General features: G+C 33.6%; 1 protein-coding gene across 2 annotated transcripts in view; it reads right to left on the bottom strand.

The window, feature by feature from the left end:
- The window catches only part of AFG2A (AFG2 AAA ATPase homolog A), a 326,044-nt gene that overhangs the window by 194,017 nt on the left and 108,540 nt on the right, over positions 1 to 23,487 (bottom strand). For both annotated transcript variants that reach the window (XM_055317094.1, XM_055317095.1), the window contains exon 14: positions 9,616 to 9,742. In XM_055317094.1, the coding sequence (XP_055173069.1) occupies positions 9,616 to 9,742 (127 nt within the window). The remainder of the gene's footprint in view (positions 1 to 9,615; positions 9,743 to 23,487) is intronic.

The raw sequence follows: 23,487 nt of genomic DNA, 5'->3' as shown, positions 1-23,487 counted from the left end.
CTGAAAAAGCCCCCACCTCCCAAAAAACCCTCAGAAATTTGTTTGGTAAATAGTATCCTTTTATGCAACATTTGGAAAATCTATTATTTTCTGTCTCTAAGTCACAACATAAGAGAATTTTTGGATGCAAACCATATATCCGGGATTATCTAGTACATTCTTGACAGGTGCAGAAATAATGGTCCAGAGAGGCTAAATAATTTGAAAGGATACATAGTTTGTTAGCAACAGAGCTAGGATTAGAAACAAAGATCCCCAAATCCGTGTCTGTCTGCCTCATTTTCCCCATTGCTCATTTCTCACCATCAATTCCTAGCCTTTCTCTTACATTCTATATATAACATTCTAATTCCTATCATCTTTGCCATCCGTTACATGTGCCAACCTCCTTTTCCTCTAGACCCATGTCTCCAGTTCAACTACTTACATGATGCAAAAGCCCCCTCTCCGATGCTATACATACTCCAAAAACTCATCTAGAAATGTTAAGATTTGGGAAGGCCTGTGCCCAAAATGCTATAAATAAAATGCTCAAAGAAGAAAATTACACAGCTCCTCATACAATACAATACTTCTAGCATCACAAATTCTTGAAACTGCAGCTATAAAAGTGGAGGTAAGTGATGAGGACATTAACTACATGTTTCAGCATTGTTTTAAAGATAAAAAAATACTTTAAATAATTTCATTTCTAAATTTCATTGAATGTAATTTAAATTTTGCCTATTTCCATTGGAGAAAACAGAAAGCATTTCAGAATATGTATTCTTAAGGTAAATTAGGTATATTTTACTTTCCTAAATTATATAGGTTAAATTATTTTTCAAAAGTCAAAAAACTTCAGAAATTCTTCTTGATAATTAAGATATATTATACCTCTGCTATTAATACATGTAAGACACACATAGAGAGTGGCAGAAATAGAATCCCACACTTGACAAATTAGATCTATCAGATCTAATATGATGAATTTAATAACAATTAATTCCTCTATTTCTAAGGCCTAAAGCTCTAGCAGCTGCTGGCAGAAACTACTGGGACTTAGGAAAACAAATCTCTGGGGATCCCTGGGTGGCGCAGAGGTTTGGCGCCTGCCTTTGGCCCAGGGCGCGATCCTGGAGTCCCGGGATCAAGTCCCGTGTCGGGCTTCCGGCATGGAGCCTGCTTCTCTCTCTGCCTGTGTCTCTGCCTCTCTCTCTCAGTGTCTATCATAAATAAATAAATAAATCTCTTTAAAAAAAAAAAGGAAAACAAATCTCTGGAAAGCATATGAAAAGTAGGAAAAGCTCAGAGGAGCTGAACTTGAAGGAAGACCTCTATATCTGATCGCAGTGTGTCTCAACTTCTAAGACTTAAATCAAATTAATAACACAAGCCCAAGGCAGGGAAGCTATAACTTAACAGAAAACTCTGAGGAAAGACTTGGGCTTCTTGGTTTTGTTTTTGTTTTGTTCTTGATGACTTTAAATTCAACAGCAGTCCACAGTGTGATTCAGCTGGTAAATAAACTACCACAATGCTGGAATGCATTAGCAGAAGACATGGTATTCAGATTAAAGGCATTAAGTGACTCACTAAACTCTGGTACTGATCAGACCACAACCTATTACAGTATATTCATTTGTGGATGCCATAATTTCAGAGAGAAAGCAACAAATGGACAACAGTTTAGAGGGGGAAAAAAAGGACAAGAATGCCAAAGATGAAATAAAACAAGATGTCAAGTCTGGAGAAGAGAAGACTAGTTGGTGAGATAGAATATAAAGATAAGACACATAATAGTTTTCAAAAATAAAGAACCATACTAGAAGAAGGGCTAAAAATCGTTCTTTAGAGAACTCTGGCTGGTATGTTGAAGCTTTGGGGAGACACATAGCAGCTGGTTCAGGAGAACAACAAAATCCTAAAAATAGTCTGAGACAAAGAGGGAGTGCTCTATTTCATGAATTAATAAGTAACTGCCCCATTAGTGTAGGGTGAGTAAGCAAAAGATGGAGAAATGATGATTAGAAATTTTACAATGGGGTGAGGGGCGGTCAATGTATCAGAAAGTTAACCAGACTATCAAAGCCTTCCAAATTCTCTCTGATCTTGAAAGAATTAAAATTAATTTCTTTTACAATTGGGTGTCAAGGGCAATATGTACAGTGTTATTTATTCTAACAGAAGACTAAATGCACTCCTATTTGCATGTTGATATCAAATATTATTTGCCAAACATCTAAATATAGAAACTTAATTTCTCAAAATTTAAATATCTGAGCCTAAAAATTCCTATAATAATACCAAAAAGGGCATTCAACTCACAATTATAAAAAACTAAAAGGTGGGATGCCTGGGTGGCTCAGTGGTTGAAGGTCTGCCTTCAGCTCAGGGTGTGATCCTGGAGCCCAGGATGGGGTCCCACATTGGGTGCCCTGCATGGAGCCTGCTTCTCCCTCTGCCTATGTCTCTGTGCCTCTCTCTTTCTCTGTGTCTCTCATGAATAAATAAATAAAATCTTAAAAAAAAAAGTTTAAAAAAAAAAGCCACTAAAACTTTAAGATTCAATGTGGCATGAAGAAATACATTATTCATACAATTAAAAAGTTGCATTTCTAGATTTATGGATTTTGGTGAGTTATTCAATTATAAAGAATAATTATTTAGTCTAAAATATATTTAAAAGTTTAAATATTAAAAGGGTTTTTTAAAAAGATTTCATTTACTTGAGAGAGAGGGAGAGAGAACACAACCAGGGGGAATAGGAGATGGAGAAGCAGGAGATGGAGAAGCAGGTTCCCCACTGAGCAGGGAACTGACATGGGGTTTCATCCCAAGACCCTGGGATCATGACCTGAGCCGAAAGCAGATGCTTAACCTACTGAGCCACCCAGGCACCCCAGAAAATTACTGCAATATATTTAAACAATCTTCAGAAAAACTTTGTGGCTCATGGATTAAACACACATTAAGAGATATTACTAAACTTCTAAAAATTTACAAGAAAATATCAATGATCAGTAAACTTTTTCTGTCAAGATCGAAGTGGTAAATAATTTAGGCTTCACGGGCCATAAATACTTTACGGTATTGTAACTACTACAGTAGTACAAATGAAGTCGAAAACACTATATTAACAAATTAGGGTCATTATGTTCCAGTAAAGTTTTACTTAAGGAGATCAAAATTTGAATTTCATCTCATTTTTACAGCTCACAAAATTATTTTCATATTATTCAACAATTTAAATATATAAAAACCATTTTCAGATCATGAGAGATATAAAAACAAGTAGCTGCCCAGTTTGCTGAGCCCTGGGATAAACAGCCTTTATCTTATTAGCATCTAAATGAGATATGACCCATATATACATACAACCTCTGATAGACTTCTCTTTTGTCATCTTTCCCATCCCCAAAGTGGAAACCCTTATAGCTGCTACTGTAATAGATATGGTGAAAACACTTGAAACCTTAAGAAAACAAAACACACACACAAACACCTTCTGATAATGACAAAACCACTTCTGAAAGTCCTATAAAATGAAGGTAAAGCTGAAATTGGAAGATAAGCTTGGAGGAGGCCTCCCAGACCTAACTACACTGCAGCTCACTTTATAACCCCCCAAGACACTCCACATCATTTTGATAAACAATATTAAGGATTAGTAAACATTTTTCCTAAAATACAAGAAAAAGAATTATGATTTATTTAAAATTTTAATGTCTATTAGGTCAAGCAGCTTGTTTTTGAGTTCCAACTTAGCTGAGAACAGTAATATTAAAAGAATGGCATGCACGACTAGGAAAGGTAGGGAGAAAAGCCATCCACAAACATATCTGTACCTTTTCTTCTAAGGGTACTTTTAGAACCCAATTCACTTGAAAATTGGAAGCCACATATGTTTAGTTTCTCATTTGTTGACATTTCTGAATATGCTAATTAAGTTCCCATGTTACAAAGATATCCATAAAAGCAACTTTTAATTTGCAATATTTAAGAAATAAAAATGTTATGTCATATTTACCCCATCAAGCACATTTCCTCGCCCAGCAAAACTGAAGGAAATTAATTCCAGTTTATTATATCCATGAATTAAACATACTAAGTTAGAAAATGATTCTGAACTCTGAATTATTCAGTATTTCTACACAACTTTCAAAATTTTCTTCAACTGAACAATCTTTTCCATAGAGGATTCAGAGCAGAATTTTCAAAATTCTACAAATTTACTACTATAAGAAAACTAGCTTTATAGGCTATGTACTTTACAGTAGTAATAATTATTGAAAGCCTACTATATACCAGGTACCGATACTAAAAGTAACCAAATGACTAAATTAAAAAATATTCATAAAACCAAACTCTTTTGAGGTTTTTTTAATGCCTAGGAAAGAAGACATGACCACTTCTTAATATTCGACACAAGTGCATGAAATGCCTTTGATTGTACATTATATTCTTCTACAAGGGCCACACAATAAAAGCCTAACAAAGAACAATATAAACTCCTAGAGTTTGGGCTCTTTATTATTTGGGCATCAATAAAAATTCAGTTGTTTTCTATTCTTAAGTCTCTTAATGCTGAGGAAATCCAGACCGTCATCCATCTAAAGACAATGTGTCAACTTGACATTATACAATCTCATTAATCTTCATCTATCCCTCACATCCTGTCATTCTTATGCAAAATGGACATTTGGGGATAGGAGTTCTCTTCACTTACTTATCAGCTGGAGGAGAGAGTAGTACATAAAATGTTTATGGAGACTTCAGGATACCACCAGGGACCACAAGCAATCACTTTACTAAGTCTAGTGTGCTACATCACAACTAATGTATTTGACGTGTAAATATGACATACGAGGAAACAGAATAATGTGATTCTTGAACTATGTGTCTTACTTCCTTTGCTGAATCACCAGAATCCCCAAGAAACTCCAGCTTTAGTTTCCCCAAACTACATCAAATTTAAATATTGTCCATGAAGGACACAAATACATACAAGATATGGGTCACACAATGATGCCAATTTCACTCCTCTGGTAGTCCAAGAATTCTCCTCTTTTTAGCATACTAACTTACGGTCACCATGACATAGAGGCTGTGGGTTAACAGGCAATAGACTTGTAAAGTATGCTAGCTAATTTATAAGGCCAAACACCTTAATTAAATTTAGCCAAACTTAGATCAAATGTATTATTTCTTTGACACTAAAAGTGTTTTTTTAATTCGTTTTAAGAAAAAAACCAAAAACAATAAAAAACCCAAAAAACACCTCTTTACCTTTTAGCATCAGCATATGAAATTTACTTTAACTCTTCTGTCAACTATATTTTTCCTATTACAGTTTCATCCAGACAAGGAACTGTCTAGTCCGTTCATAACAGGAAGTTTTGTTTTTATATTGCCTTTTAAGACTGTTTAGTTTCTACAGGACCTTCAGGGCACATTTTGAACGATCACCATGTTATAATCACACATGCACTGAAACTTTTTTATAGTGCTATTAAATAATATACAAATAATACTCTAAAATTGTTCTTCAGAGGAAAAAATCTGTAAAGAAAAGGACTTTTGATGTTGGTATATATTATATGAGTAATAACAAAAGTGCAATTAAGAAAAAATATCCATATTCCACACAAATAGAGAATTCTACTTTAAACAGAAAAGAATTAAAACATTTTTTACAAAGATCACTGATTATTTAAAGTTTGTTTTTTTTTCCCCACAGAATTACACAATATGCAGAACATTAGACTCTGGTGTAATGTACCAAATTCAAAGTTGTACTTGAAAGCACAGCACATTATTTGATGATCCTGAAACGATTCTTACACCATTCAAAAATGTTTTTTTCCCCTTTACCAATTTTATGTTTTGCTGCCAAGAATAATTGTATGATTTCATCCTTTAAAAATTACTATTTTTTAAAGTTTTTCTTTATTTATTCATGAGAGACACAGAGAGAGAGAGAGAGAGAGAGAGGCAGAGACACAGGCAGAGAGAGAAGCAGGCTCCATATAGGGAGCCCGATGCGGGACTCGATCCCAGGACTCCAGGATCAGGCTTTGAGCTGAAGGCAGGCACTTAACCACTGAGCCACCTAGGCATCCCTTTTAGCCTTTACAAATTAAACTTTATAAATTTTGAAAAATTTGAATACTAAATTAAAAACCTTTAGATCCTCCTGACCTAGTGAAAATAAGTCTTTGTATCTAATTAGCAAATACCTTCCATATCATAATTTAAATGTGCTCATCCGAAATTAGTTTGTTAAAAAAAAGCTGGAATTCTAATATCTAAAAATTAATCAAAGAATGTGCATAAATGCAAATATATGCATATACACATAAACACACAAGCATATATAGAAGTACACATATCTACATACATAGATGTTTGCATATGTTTATACTTCTCTCTGAAACATCTTTTTTTCTCTCTGAAACAACTTAAACCAAAAGCTAATAAATCAAGAAGTGTTAACCGTGTGAATTAACATTGATACTTAAAGTATTTATTTTGTACAATCACGTGTTTTTAGAACTGATGAATTCAACATAACATTTTATAAAGGATTAAAAAAACACGGCTTGAATTTCAGCAAGATATTTCCTAAACTTTAATTTCTGAAACTCTGTGATGTTGAAGACTCATGGGTTGTGTTAATGAAACACTTCATCTGCCTTCCTAAGGCAAATATTATCATCAGGCAAGAAACACAAAAATGATGCAAAATCTTTGAAATGTAAAAAGAAAAAAAGAAAACCACTTTCATTCCTTCAATCTCCTGTCTTTGGAGACAACTTCTGCCCAAAATCCAGTTACATATTTTCCCTAAGAGGTCCAAGATATCCACAACTAAACTATTCTAAAAATATTAGAATGGAAATTCTCTACCATCTTCTTGGGGATTTTGACTTAGAAAGCTGAGCTTTAAAAAAGGTCCCAAACCTAATAATGGCCCAAGAATAACTTCTAATCTCTACATTTATCTTTAAAATTTCTCAAGGTCTTTTATACGAGGCGTTGGAAAAACTAGCATAAATTACATCTACTGTAAAACACAACAGTTAAGGTTCAATTTAGGTCTTACAGGGGGAAAAGTAAGCAAAACAGATTATAAATCAATAATTCCACTGTTAAGTAACAAACCTACAAAGTATTACACATATAAAGAACATGAAAAAATGTATCCTTTACAAAAGGAGTTAAAATTTATTTATCCTTTTCTGTTTCAAGAGAGATTATAATTTGAAGAAAGATATATCTGGACAAGGCAAGGCAAAGAAATGCTGCGTCTGAGAAACCAGCAGATTCCACAGAACAAGAACATTTCAAAGGAGCTGGTTCATAGCCAATTATATGACAGGCAAGGGTAAGCTGGTCTCTGAGAGGGAAGCCTGAGTGGCTCAGCGGTTGAGCGTCTGCCTTTGGCTCAGGGCGTGATCCTGATCTGGGGACCGAATCCCACATCAGTCTCCCTGTGAGGAGTGCTTCTCCCTTTATGTCTCTGCCTCTCTCTCTCCATGTCTCTCAGGAATAAATAAAATCTTAAAAAAAAAAAAAAAAAAAAAAAAAAAAAAAGCTGATCTCTGAGAAAGTTAGAAGTCATTCTTTGGACTTGAAACAGAATTCAGATAGGACCAGGTAGAACCTGACAAGTACTGTGGTAGGAAGACTTCTAGTACAGTCACAAGATTCTGGTCCCCTACATGGACCCACCCTTCTCGGCAGTGATTAAATCAAATTCTAATTTAGGCGCTGCTGTGAGGAGCTTTTGCAAATGTAATTAAGGTCCTCAATCAGCTGACATGAAGGTGGAGAGATACTCCTTTGTTGATTAGGTAAGACTAAAAAAGACATTGGGCTTTTCCTGGCAATAGAAGTTTAAAGCACGAGAGGGATTAAATATGATGGCAATTCTCATTGCTTTCTTTGAAAATGGAAGAGGACATGTGGGTGGTCTCTAGGAGCTGACAGTAGCTCCCAGTTGACAGCCAGTAAGGAAATTCAGTCCTTAGGCCTATAATCACAAGAAATAAATTCTGCCCCAATCATGTGAGCTTAGAAAAGGAATACTAGCTCCTGACAACAATATAGTCCAGCCAACACCTTGTTTTCAGCCTGTAGTGAGCCTCTGGAACAGATAACTTTGTTGTGCCATGCCCTACAGAAATACTAAAAAATGAGTGTTGTATAAAACTGCTAAATTTGAGGTAATCTGTAACACAGCAAGAGAAAAGTAATACAAGCACCAATCAGGCAGAGTCAGATAGCTAGATTTAGATGAACCCAGAGAAGTTTACTGTAAATCCAAAAGTCCTGTTTCAAGAAATGTATTTAACATTGAGGACACACTCCATCAACAAACCAAAGAAGTCAACTATTAGATTAGGCATTGTTGAGAAGGAAACCTAAGACATTTCAGAGCTCATTAGCCATGGGGTAACCAGAAGAAATGTCATAAAAATATAATGTATTCTTACTAGGAGAGAAAGGTTTCTTTCCTGGATTTAGCACTTTTATTTGTGAAAGTGAAAGGTGGGATTAGGTTATCTCTAGGGGCTTTTTCAGCACTTTCCATGATACTTCTTAAAGTACAGTCCTTTGTTTCTTTTCATAGACATCAGAGGGGTCTGGACCCCTGGGGCATGGACCCAGATTCTATAAGTGCTTAGAACATACCTATCTTCCTATAAAACACTGTATCAGAAAAGGAACAATTTATTAAAGTCCAAAGCTTCCTCACTTTTATTTGACCAAAATGTCTTTATCTTATAGTAAAATACCTAACTGAACAAAAGTAAAGCTTGTTTTCCACGTGAAAACTCCTTTCATATCTTTGAAAGGATCATTTTTTCTAAATCCCATTTTAAAAACTGAAACTCTGTGTATATGTGCACAGGGAAGGAGGGAGGAGCTCATAAGGTCATATGAAGCAATAATGTAAACAAAAAAGAAAAACTGGTTCATGCTACAGGAGAAAATTTTTACTCTTAATTTAAATCCTTGGAAAAAAATTATACATAGCATATAAATTAGGCATTTAAAATTTAGTGGATTCTCTTTATTAAAACTCGCAGGGAGAATAGGTGGTAGCAATAGCTTGAAAGGGTTAATTCTGCAACTACATAGCTTAGTATAATGCTATAGCCTAAGATATTTCTAAGAGGGATAAAATCCATTGTCCCCCTATCCTCATCACCCTGAAAGCAACTGCTAGGTCAAGAATTCTAAAAAGTTGTTGATAGTAACTTGAATCTAACCTGTATTAAATAGCCGGAAATTTACCTTAATATGAATGAAAATGTTAAAAACTTCTCAAAAATAAGTCAGATGACATAAAGAATTTCAAAACTTCAATTCTCTACCTGAAAGTTTGATGCGACAGTAAGGGAGGGGAAATTCAAGGAGTTACAAAATAGTTTCATTAATATCAAATCATAAGCAATAAAAATGTAGAAGCTTTACTCTGTTCTTTTCCTTTAGTTTAAGATTTCTGGTAACTTCTAAATAAAAAACTGACTACAAGGTAATTTGATAGGAAAAAAAACAACAACAACAAAGTACAATCAAATGATCCAGTTCTTGATTTTACAATATTCACACTACTGTCTTTCTTACCTTGTCTATCCTATCTGGGCGGTTAGTAGCTGCTAAAATTGTCACATCCTTTAACTGTTCAATGCCATCCATTTCCGTTAAGAGCTGAGCCAGAACACGGTCAGCAACATTTCCAGCACCTGAAGAACTAAATTTTAAAAATATAGTTTTAAAATTCTTTATCTATCCCCAAGTACTTTCTTACTTTTAAAAGACTGTATATTCTATAACAAGGAAAATTATGTTTGTTTCAAAATATACAATGCTTGCTTCAAAATTCATTACTTGTTGAATTATCATAACCTGAAACTAACATTATTCAAATAATTTCTTTTCCTCCATCGACAACTATGCTCATTTTCTCTCCAATAATGAAATACATAGGATTATTTAAAGTAGTTCATCAAATACATAGAAAATCGTATAATTTCATTAATACTTACATTTTATATGGCAAGTTTATTGACAGGAATTGGGAATAAAGAAACTAAAACAAAAACCCATTCTTCACATTGGGGAGAAGTTTACAGACTATATTAAACAAAAAAAGCTACATTCTTTACCCATAACAAATGGGATATTTCTGATATATCTTGATATTTTTAAAAATAAATATTTTCAAGCACATTAGCAGGCAGGTAGTGATCACAATCCCCATATCTGGAGAAACAGGCAAAGAAAGTTATTATGTTCCTTTTGTTAATATACCCATACAAAGCTACTACTAGACATACTGTAATTTAATCACATTTTCTTTGCCCCAAAGTCCAAAACAAAACTGAATACTAATTATTAATAAGGAAATTCAACAAGTCTTACTAATGAACAAAACCCTTCTATGACATAATCAAGGCCCCACAAGTAACAATTCTCATTAGCACCAGCTGAGATTTACTAAGAACTGTTCAGAATTGAGAAATATGTAATAAACACCCGAGTGGACAATTACAGAGTATAATAGCATTGTAAGTGTATTAAACATATAAACTCAATCAGATGCATGGGGTGAGAGGAAGAAAAGGAAAACAGGATAGAAGGTACACACTTCATATCTTTGTCATCAGTGACAGAGCAAGTGTACCTTAGTATAATCATCATGTAACATATTTAATTAGATAATTAGGATTTCTAAATAACAGAATATAGATCTCAACATGCATTACAAGTTCAAAAACATGATGTAGTGTATACATAGGAGAGTAACCTCTAACTTTCATCAATCAAACACACATGAGGTTGTTATAAAAATCACAGTCAATTTGTTAAATTAAATTGTCCTTCCCAATGTCTAAAAAGTTTGGGACCAAGGAATACCAAAGAAGCCCCTGAGATTTATTTTGGCTAGCACTAATTCTTGCAAGTAACTAATTGGCAGGTGCATGGATTTGCTAATCTGATTCTAAGAATAAACTTTGAACATTTTGAAAAAATTGATTATGTACCTTTGAAAAATCCTCCGCAATATAACTTTTCCACATGAGTTTAACTGTCGGATAGAAACATTGTTAGCAAAAGCTCTAAGGACTCCTACATAATGCTATAAGCATCTGACACTGTAACAGAAATAAAGAATACCTTTGATGGGCTTGTTAGACTAGACTTGGCTGAGGAAAAACTTCCTGAGCTTAATTATTAATAAAAACTTCCAAAATGAAAAAGCAAAGAGAAAAAAAGACTGAAGGAAAAAAAAAACAACAAAAAAAGAATTTCCAAGAATTATGGAAACTATAAAAGATGTAATATATGTGCAACTGAAATACCAGAAGGAGATACAAGTATGAATAGAAGAAACAGTTGAAGCAATAATTATTGAGAATTTCCCCAAATTAATGTCTGACACCAAACTACAGATCCGGGAAGCACAGAGAACATCAAATAGATAACTGGCAAAAATCTACATCCAGGCATATCATATTCAGACTACAAGAAACAAAGACAAAACAAACAAACACACAAATCTTGAAAGAAGGAATAAATTCAAAGGAATAAAACTGTTCACCTAAGATAGCTCCCCAGAAACCATGCAATAAGGGAGAGTAGAGTGAAATATTTAAAGTGCTGAGAAAGAAAAATCACCTACCTAAATTTCTGTATTCTGTGATATTATCTTTCAGAGATGAAGGAGAAATAAAGACTTTCTCAAACAAACAAACAAACAAACAAACAAAAAAAAAAAACAAACCTGAGGGAATTTGTTAATGGAACTGCTTTGCAAAAAATGTTTTAAAAAGTTGTTCCAGGAGGGGCATCTGGGTAGCTCAGTTGGTTAAGTGTCAGACTCCTGATTTTGGCTCAGGTCATGATCTCAGGGTAGTGAGACTGAGCCCCACATGGGAATCCGCACTCAGTGGGAAGTGTGCTGGAGATTCTCTCTCCCATTGTACCTCCCCTACTTGTACCCTCTCTGTTTCTCTCTGAAATAAATAAATCTCAAAAAGTTGTTCCAGGAAAAGGAAACGATTTAGGTTGAAACTTGAATCTACAAAAAGAAAGAGCACTAAAGAGGAATAAGTGAAGGTAAAATAAAAATTTCAACTTTCTTACTCTTAATTGATCTAACAAATAATAGTTTGTCCAAAAATAATAGTAATAACAAATAACAATGTATTCAATGACCATAGCATATGTATAAGTGAAATGAATGACAGAAATGATACAAGGGACTAAAGGGAGAAATTCAAATTTTTGTTATCATAAAATAGTTGTATTACCTGTGAAGCAGAACAGTGTTATCTGAAAGTGAATGCAGATTAGTTGTAAATGTATATTGCAAATTCCAGGGTAACCACTGAAAAGAGGAGAAAAAATGGAAATATATATTTCATATACCAAGAAAGGAGAGAAAATGTAATAAAAAATGCTCAATTAAAATCAGAAAAGGCAAAAAAAATACTCAAAGACAAAAATAGTAACAAAGAACAAGGAATAGAAGACAGTAACAAATATGATGGTATTAATGCAACTACATCAATAATCACTTTAAAACATCAATGGTCTAAAACACACCAGTTAAGACATTTGTCGTAGGGGATCAAAGAACAAGATCCAACTATATGTTGCTGACAAAAAAATCCACTTTAAATACAAAGAGAGTAGAAGGGATGGGAAAAGATGTACAATTCTAACGCTAATCAAAATAAAGCTGGAGTAGCTATATTAATTTCAGACAAAGCAGATTTCAGGTCAAGAGAATTTATCATGAATGAAGAGAGGCATTACATAATGATAAAGAGGTCAGTACTCCAAGAGGACATTAACAATCTTTAATATGCATCACCTAAAAGTAGGTTGTTAAAATATGTGAGGCAAAAATTGATAGAAAAGGAGAAAGAGGTGAATACATTCATATAGTTGGAAATTTGAACACTCCTCCATCAGAAAGGATAAATCTATCAAACAGGAAATCAGTAAGAACACAGTTGAACTTAACAGCACCATCAACCAACTAGATATAATTGCTATTCAAATACCACTTCATCCAACAACAGCAGAATACATATTTGCCTCAACATCGAGGCCATAAAATCTACCTTAACAAATCATAAAGAACAGAATTCATACAGTGTCTGCTATCAGACTACAGTTAAGTTAAACTAGAAATCAGTAGCAGAAAGATATTTGGAAAATTACAAAATACATGGAGGTTAAAAAACACACTTTCAAATAATACATGGATTGAAGAAGAAATCTCAACAGAAATAAAAAGTTTCATTAGTTTAAACCAAATGAAAATGAACATACAATAATCAAAATCTGTGGAATGTAATAAAAGTAGTGCTTAGGGAGAAATTTATAGCATTGAATGTATATATTAGAAAAAAAGAAAGATCTAAAATCAATAATTCTAAGCATCTACACCTCAGGAAACTAAAAAAAGTAGAGCAAATTAAATCCAAAGTAAATACAAGAAAAACATAGGAAAATTAGGGCAGAAATAAAATTGATAACAGGAAGTCAATAGAGAAAAACCAGCAAAAGCAAAAGGTCTTTCTTGGAAAAGATCAATAAAATGATAAGCTTATAGCAAGGATAACTAAGAAAAACAAGAGAAGACACAGATTACTAATATCAGAAAAGAAAAAAAGGGAAATCACTACAGGTCCCATGGACCTTAAAAGTTTAATAATGGATTTACAGTTGCCCATTAAAATATGGGTTTGAACTGCACAGGTCCATTTATGTGCAGATTTCTTTTCTGATAAATATGTTACAGTACTTTTAAACGTATGTTCTCTTTCTTATAATTTTCTTAATATTATCTTTTCTCTACATTATTGTAAGAATACAGTATATAATACACATACAAAGTATGTAGTTGGACAACTGTTTCTGTTACCAGTAAGGCTTTTGGTCAATAGTAGGCTATTAGTAGTTAAGTTATGGGGGAGTCAATGTTATATGTAGATTTTTAACTGCACAGAGGGTCAGACCCCTAACCCTTATATTGTTCAAGAGTCAACTAAATTATGAAATATAATACAAGAAAACTTTTATGGTCACATACTTGATAATCTAGATGAAATGACACTCTGCCAAAACTGACACAAGAAAAAACAGATAATCTGAATAGGCCTATATCAATTAAAGAAATTAACTCAAGAATTAATAATCTAAACAGAAAGCAACAGAAAGCATCAGACTCAGATGGGTTTATAGTAAATTCTAATAATCATTTACGGAAAAAAAATTATCAATTCTCTACAATTTCTACTAGAAGATAGAATTAAAGAGAATACTTGCTAAGTCATTCTATGAGAGCACCATTATCCTAATACCAAAACCAGACAAAGGCATTACAAGAAAATTGAAGACAGGTATACAAAATATTAACAAACTGAATTCAACAAAGTATAATAATGTATATAATTCAATGATGCATAAAAAATTTGTTCACTGTAATGAAGTGGAACTTATCCCACATACGGATCACTGGTTCAACATTCAAAATATCAATAAATGTAATCTATCATATCACCAGGCTAAAAGAAAAATAAATCATATAATCATATCAACAGATGTAGAAAAAGCATTTAACAAAATCCAACACCGAGTCTGTGCATAATAAAAACTCTATACCAAGTGGGTTTATAAGGAATATACCTCAAAATAATAAAAACCATATATGAAAAGCCCACAGCTAACATCATACTCAATAGTGAAAAACTAAGAGGTTTTCCTCTAAGATTAGGAACAAGACAAGGATGTCCACCCTTGCCACTTTTATTCAATATAGTACTGAAGGTCATAGCCACAGCAATCCATAAGAAAAAGAAATAAAAGGCATCCATATTGATAAGGAAGAAGTTCAACTGTCATTATCTGCATATGACATGTTACTATATATAGAAAACCCTAAAGATTTCATCAAAAAACAATTAGAATAAATGAATTCAGTAAAATTGCAGGATACAAAATATACAGAAATTGGTTGGATTTCTATACACTAATAACAAAGTAGTAGAAAGAGAAATAATTCCATTTAGAATTATATCAAAAAGAATAAAATACCTAGAAATAAACTTAATTAAGGAGATGAAAGACTTGTACTTTGAAAAATATAAAACACTGATGAAAGAAATTAAAGACAACACAAATAGAAAGGTATTTTACTCATGGATTGGAAAAAAAAATATTGTTATAATGTCCATACTACCCAAAGCAATCTACAGATTTAATACAATTGCTATCAAAGTACCAATAGCATTTTTCACAGAGTTAGAACAAATAATCCTAAAATTTGTGTGGAACCACACAAACCCTAAATAGCCAAAGAAACCTTAAGAAGGAAGAATGAAGCTAGAGATATCACAATTCCAGATTTTAAGATATACTACAAAGCTGTTGGAATCAACACAACATGGTATGGGCACAAAGACAGACACATAAACCAATAGAATAGAATAAAAAGCCCAGAAATAAACCCATGTTTAGGGGTACCTGGGTGGCTGAGTGGCTGAGTATTTGCCTTTGGTTCGGGTCATGATCCTGGGGTACTGGGATCAAGTCCTGTCTCGAGCTCCTTGCAGGGAGCCTGCTTCTCCCTCTACCTTTGTGTCTGCCTCTCTCTCTTTCATGAATTAAAAACAAAACAAAACCATGTTTATATAGTCAAGTAATCTATGACTGAGGAGGCAAGCATATACAATGGAAAAAGACAGTCTGTTCAATAAATGGTGCTGGGAAAACTGGACAGCAACATTCAAAAGAATGAAATGATCCCTTTCTTACACTATACACAAAAATAAACTAAAAACAGATTAAAGATCTTAATGTAAGACCTAAAACCATATAACTCTTAGAAAAAAAAAAAACACAGGTGGTAATTTCTTTGATGCTGGCCATAGCAACATTTTTCTAGGTATATCTCTTAAGGCAAGGGAAATAAAAGTAAAAATAAACTATTGGGATTACATCAAAATAAAAAGCTTTTGCACAGTGAAGGAAACTACCAACACATGAAAAGGTAATTGAATGGGAGTTCATATTTGCAAGTGATACTGAGTGAAATTAAGATATGTGCAAATGATATTGCTGATAAGTGGTTATATCCAAAATATACAAAGAATTCATAACACTCAACACCAAAAAACACCACAAATAATCCAATTAAAAAATGTGCGGAGGATCTAAATAGACATTTTTCCAAAGAAGACATACAGATCGCCAACAGACATATGAAAAGATGCTCAACATCACTAATCATGAGGGAAATGCAAATCAAAACCACGGTGAGATATCACCTTCCACTTTTCAGAATGGCTAAAATTAAAAACAGAAGAAAGAACAAGTATTGGTGAGGATACTGATAAAAAGGAAACATTGTGTGCACTGTGGATGGGAGTGTAAATTGGTATAGCCACTGTGAAAAACAGTATAAAGGTCCCTCAAAAAATTAAAAATAGAAATACCATTTGATCTAGTTCCAGTAATTCCACTACTAGGTATCCAAAGGAAATGAGAAGACTAATTTGAAAATATATATGCACTTCTATGTCTATTATGGCATTATTTACAACAGCCAAGATATGGAAGCAACATAAGTGACACACACACACACACACACACACACCCCAGAATGTTATGCAGTCATGAAAAAAGAAAGATCCTGCCATTTGTGACAACATGGATGGACTCCCCAGAAGGTATATTAAACAAGTAAAAGAAAGACAAATACCGTATGATTTATATGTGGAATCTAAAAATAAAACAAATAAAAAGCAGAAGCAGACCCCAAAATACAAAGAAAAAATTGATGGTTGCCAAAGAGGAGGAGGTCATGCAGAAGGAGAAATGCATGAAGGAGAGTGGGTGAAGAGAGTGAGCTTCTAGTTATGGGATGAATAAGTAATAGGAATGAAAGGTACAACAGGGAATATAGTCAATGGTATTATAATAACATTGTATGATGACAGATAGTAGCTACACTTGTGGTGAGTACAGCATAATGTATAAAACTTGTGGAATCACTGTGCTGTACACCTGAAGCTAATATAACATTGTATGTCAAGTATACTTCAACAAAAAAAATAAAAATATTCAACACCCAGTCATGATACAGACTCCGCTAACTAATAAAAGAGAACTTCCTCAACTTGATGGAAAAAAAAAAACCTACAAAAAAACCGTATAACACCATACTTAACGCTGAGGAAAAAAAACTTTCCCATTAATATCAGGAATGAGGCTAAGATATTCCCTCTTATCATTATTTTTCAAATATGTACTACAAGTCTGAGCTAGTGCAATAGCTAGACAAGAAACGGCAAGAAATGGTATATAGATTGGGAAGGAATAAATAAAACTGTATTTGTTTGCAGGTGAAATGACTGTCTTTATAGAAAATAAAAAAGCATTAACAAGAAACTCTTGTCAACAAATACTGCTAGAATTGGACAAACCTGTGCAAAAAAGAATCTAAACGCAGACCTAATACTCCTCACAAAATGTAGCTTAAACTGGAATACAGACCTAAATACAAAATGCAAAACTATAAAAGTCCTGGAAAATAACAGAGATGAAAATCTAAATGATCTTGGCTATGTTGATGACTTTTTAGACACAACACCAAGGCATGATTCATGACAGAAATAATAGTTTCATTTCACTAAAATTAAAAACATCTGCTCTGCAAAAGACACTATCAAAAGAATGAGAAAACAAGCCAGAATCTGGGGTAAAATATTTGCAGAAGACATGTCTCATAAAGGACTGATATCCAAAATATAAAAAGAACTCTTTAAAAAAAAGATTGAGAAGCCAAATTAAAAAGTAGACAAAAGACCTGAACAGACATTTCACCAGTTACACAGATGGCAATAAACATGAAAAGATGCTTAACATCATGTCATTAGGGAACTGCAAATTAAAACGAAAATGAGATGCCACTATACACCTATTAAAATAGACACAATCCAAAATACGGACACCACCAAATGCCGATAAAGATATCGAAAACCAAGAGCTCTCATTCACTGCTGGTGGGATTACAAAATGGTATAGCTCCTTTGGAAGACAGTTTCGAAGTTTCTTAAAAAACTTAACATATTTGTACCATATCATCTAGCAATCATGAGTCTTGCTATTTACCAAATGAGTCAAAAACTTACATTTACACCAAAACCTGTACATGGATGTTTATAGTTGCTTTATTAAAATTGCTAAAACCTGAAAACAACCAAGATGGGCTTCAGTAGGTGAATGAAGAAATAAACTGGTACATCCATACAATGTAATAGTAATAAAAAAAAAAAAAGCTAAGGGCCATGAAAAGAATGCAGGACCCTATATGCATATTACCAAGTGAAAGAAGCCAATCTGAAAGGGCTACATATTGCATAATTCTAACTATGTAACATTCTGGAAAAGGTAAAACTATGGAGACAATAAAAGGATTAGTGGTTGTTAGGGGTTAGAGGTAGGAGAGGGACAAACAGGCAGAGTATGAAGGATTTTTAGGACAGTGAAACTACTCTGTATGCTACAAAGACGGATAACATGTCATTATATGTTAGTCAAAACCCATAGGATGTTCTACACCAAGAATGAACCCTAATGTAAACTATGGACTTTGGGTGATGATGTGTCAATATAAATTTATCAACTGTAACAAATGTACCTCTCTGATGTGGGATGATGACAGTAGACAGATGATATGTGTAGGGGGAAAGGGGTATATGGGAACTCTCTGTACTTCCTACTAAATTTTCCTATGAACCTAAAACTACTCTAAAAAGTATACTTAGAAAAATACAAAAAAAAATTTTAATCTATATTGAAGCCATTCAGTTAGAACAAATTCTCTGTAATCCAATATATAGAGTAAACAAATATCATGGCAACAGGGATAAAGTAAGTAGATACATATGAATAATATTAAGAGGATACAATCAATTCCTCTGCTAAACCAATGCCTCCACTTAGTCACTGGAAAATGTTAGATTTGAAGTGTCAATAAAACAACTCAAGGTTTAGACATACAAGAAAGAGGTGGGAGGCAAAAATATGGGTCTTTGCCATAAAGATGGTATCTAGAATGATGTAAGTAGAAAAAAGTGTACTATGAGTGAAGAAAGATAAATAAATAACGAACAAAGTGGCAGAATCCCGTATTATATACCTGAAACACACATAACACTGTATATAAACTAAACTGGAATTACAATTTTTAAAATTTTAAAAGAAAAAAGAAAGGTAGAGGAATTTACAAAGATGTATGTATTAGTCAGCTCAGGTCTCCATAACAAAATACTATACACAAAGGTGCTTAAACAAAAGAAATTTATTTTCTTGTAGCTCCGGATAGCTGGAGTCTGGTGAAAGCACTCTTCCTGGCTTGCAGATGGTGGCCTTCTTGATATGTCCTCACATGGGGGAGAGAAAGAGAGAGCAAGGTCTCTGGTGTTTTCTTCTAATAAGGGCATTAATTCATCATGAGGACCATACTTTCATGACCTCACCTATACCTAACTACTTCCCAAGGTCCTCATTTCCAAATACCATCAGGTGGGAGTTAGGGCTTCAACATAAATTTTGAGGGAATACAGTTTAGGGGAGAGCAGGGTGCCAGAGAGGGAAGAAGGAAAACTGGGAACGGTAAAAGGATAGTGTCTCGGGAAAGAGGAAGTTAACTGTGTTAAATGCTGCTGAGTCAAAAAAGGAATAAGAAAGTCATCTTGATTTATCCATAGGAAGGTTTCACTCCCTAGCAATGGATGGAGTTAACATACAGACTAAAAAATGTTAACCTAACTGCTATTTAATAATGGAAAAATTCTTCTAACTTTTGTGCCCTACCTAGAGGAGTTTGTGTAACATAATGAATAGCTCCTAGTGAACAGCCTACTTACATCAAAGGAAAAAATTCTGAGCCCATATAAGCTCTAATTTTTTTTTATCAGCTCTAATTTTATGTGTGCTATTGCTTTCTTTGCCTTCCCCTACTAGGAGCTATGCTCAAATAATGTGAGAACCCATCCTTACCTATGTCTTGTACACTCTCCCTTCTTCCTCCAATGAATTAGTAAGACTGCTAGATGTATTGCTATAAATGTGAATTTATTAGTTGAGCCATTTGAGAAGTAAAAAACAAACAAAGAAACAACTACTAGATTTTGTTTCTGATTAGACAAAAGTCACTGTGGTATGGTATGTGGGGAGGATCAGAGGAAAAATGAGTTGAATAATTTCATTAGAAATTTCAGCAATTCGTTCAATTCAATTCACCTCATTCATTCAACAAATATTCATTGCCTAGCAAGTCAGGAACAGTTTTAGGAAATGGAATGAAAAACTTGAGAAGGAAGTCTCCTATTCCCCCAAGGACTTTAGAATCTAGAAGGCAGAAAAAAACCATCATACTTACTTTCTTTTCCAAAATAAAAAAACACAGGATAGTTCCTGAAAGACTGACTCAATAACTACAGATTACATTTGCTATTAATTTAAATCAAGAATTTGTTTGTTTTTTTAAGATTTTATTTATTCATGAGAGACACACACAGAGAGAGAGAGGCAGAGACACAGGCAGAGGGAGAAGCAGGCTCCATGCAGGTAGCCCGACGTGGGACTCGATCCCGAGACTCCAGGATCATGCCCTGGACTGAAGGCAAGCACTAAACCACTGAGTCACCAGGTGTCCTTAAATCAAGAATTTGGATAGAATATATGAAACTAAATAAAACTAGATTAAGACGATCATTTACCCTATCAGTAATGAAGAAGTGGCTCTAACTATAACCATGGATGATCGCAGTACATAGAACATTTAGAATCTTTTCTAGAAAAATAAGAGCAATCTCATAGCTATCAAAGTTAGGTTTAGCCAGGGCTAGTACTGAATTCAATACAGACTTTCACATGTGATAATATTTGAGAGGAAAATTAAAACAATTACGTTAGTTAGAACCCAAAACTATAAATGCTGAAATTAAATATTTAAAAAGATAAGTTTAGGCAGCCCTGATGGCTCAGAGGTTTAATGCTGCCTTCAGCCCAGGGCCTGATCCTGGAGACCCGGGATCGAGTCCCACATCAGGCTCCGTGCATGGAGTCTGCTTCTCCCTCTGCCTGTGTCTCTGCCTCTCTCTCTCCTTCTCTGTGTCTCTCATGAGTAAATAAATAAAATCTTTTAAAAAAATAAAATAAAAAAATAAAAAAGATAAGTTTAACAGAATAGACACAGGAGAACAGAGAATTCTTGAACTGGTAAGCAGGCTAGTAGAAAATATCCAAACTGATGCACAAAAAGAGAAAAAAAAAAAAGAATGAAACCAATGTACAGACATATGGAATCCAGTGGAAAACCTAAGAAACATATAGTGCTATATAAGACAGTTCCATAGAGAGATAAGAGAATAAAAGCCATATCAGAAAAAAAAAAAACCTGAGAATCCCCCAAAACTATCAAAAAGAATCAAAGAGATCAAGAATGTACCCGGGAATCTCAAATGCTGAAGCCAATAAAATTGTTGCTAACTAGAGATAATAGTCTATGACCAAAATTTACGGTTAAGGTTTTTTAAAAAGGTTTCTTTGTAAAATGACCGCTGCAATCAGCATCTATTATTGAAACATATACAAATCACCATATTTCTCAGTCTTAAGTATCAGCTCCCCTAGTAATAGAAACTGTAGATTTTATGGCACCATTTGTTTGCATTCACACCAATAACTAACTCCTTACTCATTAAAAATGTCAAGAATAGATCCAAGTGTTCTAGGTCCTATTTTGCTTTAACTTTCTCTACCTGACTCTGCCAAGCCTAACGTAAACTTCTTTTAAAATGAATCATCATCATTAGGGAAACCTACATATACTTAGGAAGAAGCTGGGGGGGTGATGAAAAGGGGGTATAACCATCTGAAATAAAATGAATTGGGGATAGAAAGAAATAGAAAAAGATTTTTATTTTCTCCCTTTTTATAGCAAGTTCAGAAAGCATATGAATCATACTTTTGTCAAATAAATACTATGAGAATGATAACACTACAAGAACAATAACTACAGTTCTGGCTCCTCTATACATATTTCTTTAAAATAAAATAAAATAAATTTAAGGGAGAACCAATTTTATATTTTAAAAAATTCCAAGCATATGAATACTAAAATAAGCTATAATCCATAAAAAATAAAATCACATGAAACATTAGCTTTGTCAATATTGTTTAAAAAGTACAAAGTTATAATAAAAATATAGCTTATAAGTTATGAGAACACTAAAATTATTAATATCTTTTCTTATAGGCAAAGAAAACAAAAGACAAAAGAGGCTGGGAACTAAGCAGACTTTTTTTGTTTTTACTTGAAAACAATTTTAAAGTTTTAAACATTTAACCAGTTTAAACAATTTGTTTTGATAATTAAGCATGTTAAACAATTAAAAAATTTTTAACATAAGCCTTGCCTTTATATTCTAAATAAAATGTGTTGACACTATAGTAATAAATTTATCTACAGAACACATCTCTTTCCCTCAGAAAGAAGTTGCCTCTTCCATAAACAAATGCATTATATATATTTTTAGGTTTTATTTATTTATTTTAGAGAGAGAGAGAGAGCGAGAGAGCACAAGTAGGAGGGCCTGAGGGAGAGGGAGAAAGAAAGTCAAGCAGACTCAGTGCTGAGCCCAAGACAAGGCTTGATCTCATGACCCTGAGATCATGACCTGAAGCAAAATCAAGAGTCAGACACTTTAACGGACTGCATCACCCAGGAGCCCCACAAATGCATTATTTTTAACCAGTCATTTCCAATACCACTCAAACTGAAGAAATCTAATTGATGTTAGACTGGATTTTGAAATAAAAATCTAGAGGAAAGCAAAATTGTATCATATTCTACATATTCCACTTTCCTGTAAATAATATTCCACATGCTTAAAACTCTACCTATACAACATACATAGAGTTGTCCAAGTGACAATAACATTTAGTAATTAAACATTTGAAGAGTCTATCAAAATCAGAGATTTCTTAAGATTCCTTGCTCACCTTGTTGGGCTGACTTAAAAATAATCTCCAGAACAAGATCTCGGATTTCCATAAAAAAAAAAAAAAATTAAGTTCCCTTGTTCCTGATAAACCATTTGCTTGTAGCATTATTAAAATTCAGTATATATTCTGCTTGCACAAGGCAGTTTATCTATGCCCGACTTACGGTCTCAGGAACATGGACTGTTCTGATCTCTCACAGATGTGAGGGGAAACCTTCATAAATAATTGTAGAAAATAACTACTGTTCATTGAATATCTACCTCTTAGACACTGTGTTGGTAACAAATGACACATATGTAACTTGCTCTGTGCTGTGAATCCCATGTACTACTTTATTCATCCCAATAACAGCACCGTGAGGTAAATCCAACTTTTAATCTCATTTTATAGATAAGAAAACTG

The sequence above is a fragment of the Nyctereutes procyonoides genome, unplaced genomic scaffold (assembly GCF_905146905.1).
Source record: "Nyctereutes procyonoides isolate TBG_1078 unplaced genomic scaffold, NYPRO_anot_genome, whole genome shotgun sequence".
Lineage (NCBI taxonomy): Eukaryota > Metazoa > Chordata > Mammalia > Carnivora > Canidae > Nyctereutes > Nyctereutes procyonoides.
The sequence above is the reverse complement of the archived record's forward strand: the minus strand, read 5'-3'. Positions and strand labels throughout refer to the sequence as shown.